The 12621-nt window shown below is 32.8% G+C and overlaps 1 protein-coding gene across 1 annotated transcript; it reads left to right on the forward strand.

The window, feature by feature from the left end:
• Window positions 1–556: 556 nt before the first annotated feature.
• On the forward strand, window positions 557–12060 carry LOC132725275 (COP9 signalosome complex subunit 3-like). Its single transcript, XM_060710372.1, has 4 exons — window positions 557–739; window positions 10444–10573; window positions 10959–11071; window positions 11886–12060. Exons 1-4 carry the CDS (start codon window positions 685–687, stop codon window positions 12020–12022), a joined length of 435 nt encoding a protein of 144 aa, XP_060566355.1. The 5' UTR covers window positions 557–684; the 3' UTR covers window positions 12023–12060.
• The last annotated feature ends 561 nt before the right edge of the window (window positions 12061–12621 follow it).

Consider the following 12621-nt stretch of genomic DNA (forward strand, 5'->3'; position numbering starts at 1 on the left):
GACATGTCACCAGTCATGTCCTTAAAAGAGTTAATTTTGAAGCACAAAATGGTGATAATTTACCTCCATGCAATTTCCACGGAGTATTAGCCAAAGATATGAATTTTGAGCCGAAATGTAGGTCACTGTACGGCGGTCAATGAGAACCTAAATGTACAGTAACCTGTGACAATAGGAAAGGTGTTTAGCCCTGAAAAGGGCTGTTGGTGCCAGCTATAGGCCTGCCTTACAAGCCGTCTATCTGTACTAGGGGCTCACGCACCCTAGTACACCATCCTCGTCGTCTCAGCCTACTTTGTAGGGCCACTCCCCTCGGCATTAGTCAGGACACCGGCAGCTAACTTAACGAAACGCCGCATGAATCTTCCATCATCTGCCGATGCCCTGTGCCTTCTCAGCGACGTGCACGCTCCGAGGGGAAGTGAGAAGTCGTCTTTTATATTATTTCACTTTGGGTTTATATAAAGAAAACTTTATCGCTTAAAACATTGAAATTGCTAAAATGAAATATGAAATATTTAAATAGATTTAAAACTGAATGTATTTTAACATAAATAAAATACTTCAGCCATTCTTATCTTATATTATATAATTGAATCATAACTTTTGTTTTAAAATAATCATGTTCCAAATAATTCTTTGATATAAGCTGCATATTGAAAAATTCTTAAAAACACTGTTAAAATGGCAAGTGCTTTAGAACAGTATGTAAATACTGTACAGACGCTGTCTACACAAGGTACTTTATACAAATTAGAAAAATGTTTTAATCAGATTTAATATTGAAAGTTTTGGTTGCGCTGAATTTTTGCTTCTTTCTTCTTAAATGATGTGTTCATGGTGTTGTGGATCTGTAGTTGCATATAGAATTTCTGACATTTGCATTCTTAAAAATCAAAGACCTGTGAATCATGTAAACACGATTAATTGAGAAATGGTACCCTTTCTTTCACAACATGTGTTAAACTTTGACAAGCGATTAGTTGGTATTTTGATGTGGGTCTTTTTCTAGTCCAACTAATTGTACTACGCGACGAGATATTGTGCTATTTTCGTGTCTGGGCAATATCTCGCCTCTACGTACAACATAAAAAGTACCTTTTCTGGGGTGAAATTTGCGCCGGGATTTTGAGCGCAAGCTTTGGACCGTGTTAAATCGTATTAGAATTCATATTTGAATAAATTTGTTACGATACCTTTAAAGATTATTCATTTCTACATCAATTTCATGTTTTATTTGTGAAAATCTTCCTAACATAAAGATTTTGATAGAAAAGTAAACACATGCACCATCAAAATAAAGACATCGCCGCTAATGTCACGTGACAAATACACTGTTGATAACTACACTGGTGTGTATGCGGTACTGCGTTACTGAGAAACGACGAAACACTCTTGGTAAAATATCAAGTTTAATGTTATATTAAAGACATTTATTTATGCAAAAATTAATAATTATGATAGGATGAAAATATTATTTTATTGGAGCAGATGCACAACTCATTCGTTATTGTCAGAGCGTTCTTAGAAATATCAAAATCATTATTATCTTTTATAGAAAAGCTACTCTGTAAATGGACTACTCACTAAACCGTTTCTTGTTTATAAAAAAAAATATTTTGGTCAGCTTTCCAAGTAAATATAAGACATGGGACCTATTGTTATCTATAGAATTTTTTTCCACGATTATGATGGAAATAGGGATATGATAAGAGCAGAAACATGAGGTTTATATTTTTAAACAGCAACGTACGGATTCCTTGCGCGCCTTTGCGACTACGAGAAAACACCATTCTAAGGAATTTAACAGTCTGTTATTTATAATCAGGTTGATTAACTATTAAACGATACTTTCAATGTTCAATATAATTTTTATCAATAATAAAACGAATAAGCGTCAAACGCGGTGCCTTGACATTATACATGTAATTTGTTGGATACAACGCATTTAAAGTTAAACAATAGCGTTGGCTTATAGAATTGTCAATAAATGCACAATCACAAATTACGCGGATGAATATGATTTTATCAATGAAAATACTATTTTTAGCCATGTAGATTACCGAATACTACACAAACCGAGTAGTGGAATATATAGATTCTACATGTCGGACTGTTTGGGCGAGAGGATTTTCGCTAAAATATTTACTTCAATTTTAAACAACAGGTTTACCCTGAACAAAATACCTCGAAATTAATAAGGATTACAAACCTGAATGCAATGGAAGTTCTAAATTTAGAATGACTTGATATTATTCAGACATTTTGTGTATAACTTCTCCGTGGTACAGTGGTAACGCGCTCGCTTAGTGAGTGAGAGGTCTCGAGTTCGAATCCCAGTCGAGGAAATTTTTTTTTTGTTAAATTCTTTTTTTTAATTGTTTTTGTTAAGGAAGTAGCCATGATTTACAAGGATAAAGTGTGGCTGTCGTAAAAAAAGTACATAAATGATTTTTTGATGCAACTCTAGTTATGCAGAATTCCGTATGTGCCTTACAAAATGAATTATAATACATAAAAATAAACTTATACAGGAAAATGCATACAGATATACAGTACGATTTAGATTGCAAAGATCAGAAAATACCAAAGAACTTGAAGCCCTTTGATTCTTTATAAATATACATGCTCATAGTAAGCTTCAGGATTATTAACATCTGTGTTAAACAACAGTTAAAAGTCGTTACAAGCCCTAATTTAGAATAATATGGTTTTCTTCAGGCCGTTTACATATAAATTTAACCGTGGCTGAAGGGTTTTCGGGCTCGCTTAGGAAGCGAGAGGTCTGGAGTTCAAATTCCAGTAAAGGTAACTCATTTTTTTTAAATTGTTAAAGTCAAATAAACATTGGATTGAATATCAGTGTTGCAATTAGTCTTATAGCCAATTTACTACAATTAAAACGCTGGAAAGCATTGGTGGCACTAAACATATAATCTCACAACCTGCACCTTTCTTACATTCTGAGACCCAAACAAATTCAGCGCCTTCTGTGCTTTGATTTGTTTTGTTTTGCAAAAGACTTTCATAATGTTGGTATACAGTAAATATTTATCCCATACAGTTGACTTTTATGCTAAGAAATTATTTTCTTTTATAAAATACATGCATGGCGAGGTGAGATTTGAAGAATCAACGTGGTTATTTTACTGTTACATAAACAAAACGCTGCGCCGCTAATTTCTTTCACAGACACTTTTGGTGTGGAGCTTTAAAATCCAAATAAAATGTATATTTGTCAATACCAGCACATGTACTGATCATATATATATAAAAAAACTAAATATAAGCCGTTTTGAAAAAAAAAATATTTCAACGTCTATAATATTACACAAGATAAAAATGTTCGCCGGAAAAAATCCGCACACCTGCCGTCAAAAACACCATGTATTTTATTCTGTTTCCAATATTTTCACAAAATCCTTTGGTCCATCGACACAAAAGATATAAATCTTCAAGATGATGGTCAATTTTAAACTTCAACAGTAATATAAACAACGCAACTGGCAAAATAAAAATCGAGATTATCGCCGTTTTACTCCATCTACAATATTTTCGACAAATTCAAACGTGGCTCCATATACATTTTATTTGGTTTTTAAAGGCGTTTTGAGCTTCACACCCCAAGCGTCTGTGATTTCTTTGATTCTTGTCCAATCTTATAAGATTTAAGGGTTATTCAACACTATTACTCATTTTAAACATACTATGATACAGATTGTTACTGCCCAAATATAAAAGGTGTTGCTTTGGAAAACGAACTTATAAAATCGGTAATAAATCACGGCGCCTCCTCAGTTCTTTTTTCTATATTTTATTTTTGAGTTTTTGATAAAGAACGAAAATTAAGATTTTAACCTTCCAGTTAATTTAGAAAGAAAACCAGAAATAAAGTTCCTAATAATTAAATGCCACAACTCAAAACTTAAAAAGTTGGCATATCTTGCGTAAATTCAAAGCGTATTGGTAAGCCGGGAAAATGTACTGAGGAAACTCGGGACCGTAACACATTTAAATTCTTAACACCGTTTAAACAACTTTCATAAATGTATTATAGAAAGAAATTTAAGCATAAAATTATCGTCTTTGAAATAAATCATCAAGTATATTTATAATTATAAATTGAAAAATAAATACATGTAACTAAGACGATCTAAAAATAACTTTAACTGATTCCGGAAAGGAACCACGGCTCGAATTTAAAAAATCTAATTTATTTATTTAAAACTTAATAAATTTATAGTTGACACAAAGAAATTAAGTAAGGAAGAAACAGGACTGCGCATAAATTATTAATAGTGTCAACATTTCCGAAGTGTATATTGGCCAGCGTACCGGTGTCGGCGTTGTGGAATACATGTAGTTGACACATTTTAAAAATAAATATTAGGTTGAATATATTTTCTATACCGGGACAAAACTTTTCTGCAAAACTTTTCTGGAACATCGCTTAAACAACACCAAATATCCAGGCCATTACGGCATGCTATGATAACAGTCTTTTATTACACGGATAAATGGTACATGTACACAGGTTCTTTCAGATACAGACAAACGAAAAATGGGTGCTCGGAGTAACGAGTTTTATTTTTCTGAAAACAGTTGAGGAATGAAAAATTAACGCAAGAATTTACCATTTGAATTCTTTCATAGCGTAATGCACGTTTGAAAAACAAAACTTTCCTATAGGCAAGGATTTGCTGTTTTTAATACACAGCAAGTTGTGACTAACATAATTATACTAACATAGATAATACTACAGAGTGATGACAATATACATTTTAATGAAATACAGTATTTTGTTTATCCTTAACCTTTAATAAACATATTTATAAAAAAGAGGACTAAATTAAAAGTTCCCCCTCATCATTTTAAAGATTTCTATCATGAAAAACAAAAATATTTAAAGATAATTTCCTGGTGATTTATTTTATTGTAGCAATAAATATAATTAATAATAACATCATTTAAGAAAAATTTCCACTTTTTAATAGTTTTACATATTTTTTTAGCCACGCAAAAAAAATTGACAACATTCACGCACGGTACCGAACAATATCGATTTTTAGCGTACATGTTACATTACTGTAGCAACATCACAATATGGCGGCGTTGTTGCACAAATGAGACGGTGAAATGAAACTAACGTGGTTTACTTTATTCTAAGTTGATAGTCTGGCACTTTTTGTGCTGTTAATTCCTTAAAATTGTATTGTTGAGTAAATTCTTAGTTTAAATTGTCTGCATTTTCACATTTACATCGAAATCCACGTTTCACCACAGAAAGGTCTCCTTTTGGTTTTGACGTTAAAGCGAGATTCTGCCCCAGAACGAAAATATCTCAGAATCAAGCTTTGGCACGTCAATATATTTTGACTAGGTCTTTTTCCTAACCTGGCTGTCATTGAATTTCGCAAAATGATCCATCAATGAAAGCCCTACTTTTCCCCCCTGATAAAATTCTGCACTGAAAAAAGGTAAAGACATAATATGAAATTAGGTGCTACCTATGGCGCGGAAAGCTCTTATGAATTATGATTTTAGCATAACATGTTTAGTGTACATGTAAACCAGATCTTTCTTGCAGGTATTTTGTACCGTAAACAAAACAAATAAATTGGTGGTGTTCAACCTATCATCGGAGCGCTCGGAATATTCCGAAAATCTCCGAACGTAAAGGGGGACCACTGCGCATGCGTCGGCGTTTGGAAAATCCCGTCCGCCATTTTTGTTAATCTCTAATCACAGTTGTTGTTTTAACGTTATTTTTTAATGTGCTAATTTATCAAAAAGGATATGTTAAAGTAACTTTTTATATTTATAATCGTTACTATAGTTCTTATCAATGAAATGCATGTTTATTTTCTGATTTTGTACATCATTCTTTCACCGGAAGTGTTAGTCTGAAATAGTCTGAATTATTTAGACGCTCATTAAAAGCGCCCTGATATCTATATTTAGCTCAAAAGGATTTCAAAATGGCGGCGCCCAGTTAACTAAGGATTTTTTCACAGCTCATTAGGTATAGGATATATATTTTTTTGAAATTTTCATTTACTTTTTATTTGTTTTTATTTGAATTGATACGCGTCATACATGTTATCTAAGAGCGCTACAGCCCTCGGACTTTCCACATAATATGAAAAAGGCAAAGCCTCAAAGCGAGCTCGATTTTCTTTTTCCATAAAATAGTTTTAAATAATCGTTAATTTTTATTTTACACTTTCCGTTTTAAAATTGTCATTCGGTATTTTATACACTGCTTCCGTTTATTCTGGTTCCTCCTTTCTATTATGGTTCCCATATAAGTGTGCAGGACACCAGTCTATGCTTCCGTTTTCAATCAGAGTACATCAGCTTTGATCGTTATATTGTAATTCGAAAAGTTGCGATGTATCAATTTGGTACTTCGGACGGAAGTTTTCAAAACCAACACCTAACAAAGTTTGCACTCTTACCCTATGCTACGACCGGATGTAAACAATACGTTCGCACAGGGCATGCGCGGTGGTTAAATCCCACCCATTTTATTCGATTAAATTTTAGAACAACCACTACTTTTGGTTTCAATTTTGCTGACAAGGAACAACGTAAGTGTTAATTTTAATTGCAATGTCCAAAACTTTGCACTACACGGCTTAATTTTCATTACATATCCGGTATTATCACCGTCATGGTAGTTTTTATTCCAGTCAGTCAAAATGACGGTACACATTTACATGTAAACAAACAGATTTAACTTCTCAGACAATTTAAATAAGGAATGGACACACGGTAAACTCGGTTGCAACGTAAAGTATATTCATAAACCTGTTTGAGAAAAATTGTCTCCGTGTTCAAATAAATTTCAAAAACGGGGAAAAAAAGCAGTCTTTTACCGATACCCCGCAACAGAACCTTATTAATCTGACGAATTAAATTGACTTTATAACGCTGGTATACAATTATTTATTGATCGATTTTCATTATATTTATTTTGTAATACCTATCATTCAAAATGCAATCAAACAAAACCAAGTTTATCTACATTCAAGGAAACTGTAAGTTTGAACGAGTTTTCAAAACGAACAGGTAGCGATTTCCAACACACTTACAGAAACTCCAACATGGCAGCTCAACCTGGCTCATTTGCATAATTTATTCATAAACGCAGGAGCATAGAACTTTGTTAGTGAGGTACTCACATTACCGTAAAGCTCGCTTTGCGAGCAGGCCCAGCTCGTCGAGCTCGCTATTATGGTAAAGCCTGCAAAATACCATATACACATTGACAGGTCAGTCTAATTACCCCAAGACGCTCCAAGCCTACTCCAAAATTACCCCAAGACAACTAAATTATTGTGTGAATTAGTTTAAAAGTTGTTAAAAATTGCTTAAGTTGTTTATGTGCATTTGTTGAACCATCAACAGTCCTTATATGCAAACACTGCACATGTATGGATGGTCACGTCTAGGTAGCAAAAATCCTGTGTAGAAATCTGTTCGCAGGAAAGATAAACCAAATTGTCACATCAAATATTGTCAACTCAACAGCGGTGTGGAATTTTGGATTTTTTTCACTTGCCGACGGACAAGTTGGACAGAAATTTCTACTTGTGCGCAGCTCGAGTTCAGTTGTTCAAATAAACACTAAAAAGGTTTATTACAATGGCTTTATTTAACCAATGGGTCCTTGTTTACTGGGGTTTTGCTAAAACTTGTACTGAGTGTCCATTCTTATAAATGATGATGTATTCGCGGTTTCCAGGAACATTCTGCAAATATGACAATAAAATTTGTACAAATTATCGTCTTTTTGGAGCCAAATAAAAGCGGTTAACCAGCTTTCTTTAAACACGAATGCCTTTGTGGTCATATACGAAAAATGTGTCAATTTTGTATCAAATAATTTACAACACAACAACAAATACATGTTATTATTTACTCAGGCATAGCTCGGTTTCCTCCATACGACCAATTGCCAAGCGAGATTGCCAATAGAAGCAAGAGGCCTTATACGGGGTAAAATAGTATCAATTTATTTGTGCTTTTTGGAGATGGTATACAAATAAAATTTACACATAGTAAACACGGATAAAAAAACATTGGGAAAAATTAACGTTCATGGTCAAGTACAGTTAGAGTTTTGGCATTTTGCTTTTTTTTCTGAGTCAGAAATTCACTTGTCCGCAGACAACCGCTATGTAAAAATGTACTTGTCTGTCAGCAAAAAGTCAGGCAAGTTAGGCAGCTTAAGCATAATGTCAGTTAAAATGGCTGCCTAGAGACAGGGAAGCGTTTGCTTGGTTACGCATTAGCGCATCGTTAATCAGCCTTTTGACTTGAAGTAATTAAATGTATTTTGAAAGAATGCTACTTTTACAATGTTTACATTACTTTTTTATACAGGGTATATATAGTTTTTAATGACATGCTAATTAATTCAGTTGTCTTTAAGTGACAACTGCACCAGCAACCTTGATTAAGTCTTGTGAAACATTTAATGATTTTGTGACAATTTAATTATAACATTTAGTGGTTCTTTACTTTAAAGTTTTATTGCTGATAATTGAATTGTAAACAAATTGAAATATACATATATATGTAATTTGGGTTTAAACAAATACAATTTATAGTAATCTTTTATAATTAAATAAACAATACATTATTAAGAATTGATTACATTTTACAATTCATTTAAAACCATTATTTAATATATAAAGGCTTTTAATGGACATACATGTTTTTTTTTACTATTTGCATTTGTTTGTTCTCAAAATCTTTCAAATTCCATTATTTCGAACAATATCAATATCTCTTGGATGCTTGATTCATCATGTTCAATAAACAATCTTTAAAAATATATCTATTTTATGGGTAAAAATAGAGCTCAAAATTGCATTCAGACAGTCTCTTCTCTCTTCCCCTTGGTATGTGTACGTCATAGTCGTTGAGAAGACACAGGGCATAGGCAGATCATTGAATAACCAATGCTACATGTAAGACGGCAAGTTCACATGTTTTCTACAGCCCAGAGTTACATTTAAGGCACAAATTGCATGAAGTTAACTGCCGGTGTCTTGACTAAAGCCGAGGGGAGTGGCCGGCCCTACAAATTAGGCAGAGTCAACGAGGATGGGGTACTAGGGTGTGTGTGCCACTAATACGAATGACAGATTGTGAGGCACCAACAGCCCTTTTAAGGGCTTTACCCTCTTTCAGTATTGTCTCGGGTTTCTGTACATTTAGGTTCTCATTGACTGCCTTACATTGACTCACTTTTGGCTAAAAATTCATGTCTTGGCTAACCCGTGGAAATTGCATGGAGGTAAATTATTACCACTTTGTGCATCAAAATTAAAGCTCAAAAAGTATTTGACCTAGAGTTATAAAACTTTACAAGAATGTTGACCAGCATGTGTAGTTGTGCACCTGGGTGTTTGCGTTTGGATTTAATCAGTATTTGTTGCGTTATTGCACTTGACTTATTAAAAGTTTGCAATTTCAAATTGTGTTGTGTATATCTCAAAAATTATTTGACCATGAATATGAAACTTTACAGAAATGTTGATCAGCATGTGAAGTTATGTACCTGGTGTTTTGCTTGTGGATTAATTCTACTTTGTCAGAGTTATTGCCCTTGTCATGAAACTTTACAGAAATGGTGGTCAGCATAATTTATGTAGTTGTGCACCTGGGGGTTTGATTGTGGATTTATTCAGTATTTGTAGTGTAATTGCCCTTGACTTAGTAAAAAAAACATTCTTAAATGTTTTGTTATGTGTACCTTAGTGCCAGAGTTAGAATCAACCAACTTTACAGGAATGATGATTTACATCACTGTGAAGCTGTGCACCTGGGGTTTTGCATGTGGATGTTTAACAGTTTGGATAGATTTATTGCCCTTCACTTAGTATAAATTTTAGTATTTAATTTTCAACTTGTTCATGCATAGCTCAAAAAGTATTTGACCTGTAGTTTCAGTTTTCAACTTGTGTGGAAGCCCAAAAAATGTTTGGCCTAGAGCCAGTAAACTGACAAAACAGTGGAGTATGGGGGCACCTGTCTACTATAGACACATTTCTAGTTTTAGAAATCCAATAAAATACAAAATGCTTGATTTACTTTTACTGATAGATATGGAACAATATAAAATATTGCGTGACTTTGTGATTTTATTCAAAATAGTGATGCCCATAAATGGTAAATGACACTGGAATATTTTTAATGGTATATAGAATAAGATCTATGTATTTGATGTATAGTTTATTTTGACTTCTGTTCCTTTTAAATATACACTTGTATTCACATACAATCTTATTATCTAGCTGGGCAAGCCAATCCCATGCCCCATCTGTGACTCCACTAATATTATTTTGCTGGATGACTATATGTTTATATTTGTAATATTGCATTCTGTGTTAGAGTATAATAAGAGATATTATCTAATGACTTTGATTACAGGAAATTTCTCACAACTATGTGATTTCATCAGCAAAAGTGCAGAAACATTAAGTAAGAATGTCAGCCACCTAGACAATGTACTCGCCACTCTAGATATTCAACAACATTCATTAGGTGTGCTTGGCATATTGTAAGTTATTAGTTTTATCTTATTTATATTTAATGTCATTGGATGAAAGAATATAATGTATTTTACATGTTTTAAATGAAAGGATGTGTGGTATTTAATGGAGGAGCTGTGATTCTTACTTGTTCTTCCCTAATGAAGATATTAGACAGTGAAAGTTATATACATGCTTTATTGCATATTACATGAGAAAATGTCCTAATTTTTTTAGCAGCTTATGATACTTTGTCTCTTTGATTTATTCCATTTATCTGATATAATGTGATGTGATGTCATAAATATTTCAAACCAATCCCTTGTTAAGTTGTATAGCAAATCAGGTTTTACTTTTACACAAAAGAATTATCAAGTTTCCTTGTAATTAAGTGTATAATAATTTATGTTTCAGGTGTGTAAAATACAGCATGCCAAATGTTCCTGATTTTGAGACATTATTTGTACAAACACAAGAGTTTATATTGTCATGTAATGGAGAACATGTTCGCTATGCCACAGACAGTTGTAAGTGTGACCCTTTCTTATTCATAATGGCAATAACACTTAAAATGAAATTATAACATTTTGCATTGGATAATGGATCTAAAATTTTGTTCCAGGTTTGCAGTTGTAAGTGCATTTTAGACAACTTAATGATAACATCACTTTCTTAACTATTTTGGTGAAATTTAAAAGTCTCAAAATAAAGACAACGACCTTTCCATTTTGATTGATACACAGTCACTTGTATAAAGGTAATGGCTTCAATGGATATGTGTACAAACTGTCTATTTTTATGAGGACAAGTTAATCATTTTGAAAATGTGGCTAGATAAGATCATATTGTGATAGAAAGAAAGTTGAGGCACTGGGATTTAATAGCTGAATTCTTGTTCTTTATAATGAAAACATTGCTATACATGTTTTTCACATATATAGCAATTATTACCTCCCCTGGTGCCATTTTGTGGGTCATTCCCAATTTATCATAACCTTAAGATAAAAATGTCTCATAATTCTATTGTCTTCATAAAATTTTACATATTGATGCTATAATAATATTTGCTGTGTATATATAAAAGAATTGACAATTTAGGTCAATTATTGAGTTGTTTTCATATTTTGTCAATTATCAAAATATTGACCCCAAAAATGACTGCCACTTTTGGCAAGGAAGGTAAATATTATTAAAATCGATATATTACAAGTTTGCCACTTTTGGCAAGGAAGGTAAATATTATCATAATCTATATATTACAAGTTCTTTTTATAGTTCCTGCTATGTCTTAAAGTATAATCCATATAGTAATAATGTATGTAAATTCGCTTTCTATTACAGATGCAGATTTGTGCCACAAGTTTACACATAACCTTGTGGAAAGGAAGCAGGTATTATTTTATTTTTGTTTGAAAGTGTTAATGGCTAACATAAGGCTAATTATTGCTTATATAGAAACTGAGATAAGGTGGTTATAGTGCTATACCTAAGTTGGCATTTGATACCGTATAAGTACTTTTTTTCTGCGGGAACTTTATTTCTGTGGTTCATAACGATACCCTAGATTTAAAAAAATCAGAAAATTAAGCTTTTCCCTATGTCTTTATCGGAATATGTCAACTACCGAAATTGTATAATTACATTACCATGTACTGTTATCGGCTTTTGTAGATGGGAATTGTTCTTTATGTATCCGTCATGAATAAAATATTAGAAAAAAAGTTACTTTACTTGTTCTTTTTGTTTGAATAAATATCATGTTTGTATGATTTAAGCTCACCCTAAGCTTGATTTTTTTTGTTAAATAAAACTATTATAGTTTGACGGTTGAAAACTTTTGACCCTTTTGTATTTGTACAATATCTTGTGTCTACGTGCGATTTTACCATTGTTTATTTTTCACACTTTATATTTATACACGTGCAGTATTACAATTAATTTTTGTCATTGCAGGTTGTTGATTTTTGTGTCGCCTCTACGGAGTAGTGGCGACATATAGGGATCACTTCTCCGTCGTCTGTCTGTCTGTCCGTCTGTCAGTCCGTCCGTCACAAAACTTGTCCGGACTACTGCTCAT

Source organism: Ruditapes philippinarum, unplaced genomic scaffold, assembly GCF_026571515.1.
Source record: "Ruditapes philippinarum isolate M1 unplaced genomic scaffold, ASM2657151v2 ctg18868_1_1_1_1, whole genome shotgun sequence".
NCBI lineage: Eukaryota > Metazoa > Mollusca > Bivalvia > Venerida > Veneridae > Ruditapes > Ruditapes philippinarum.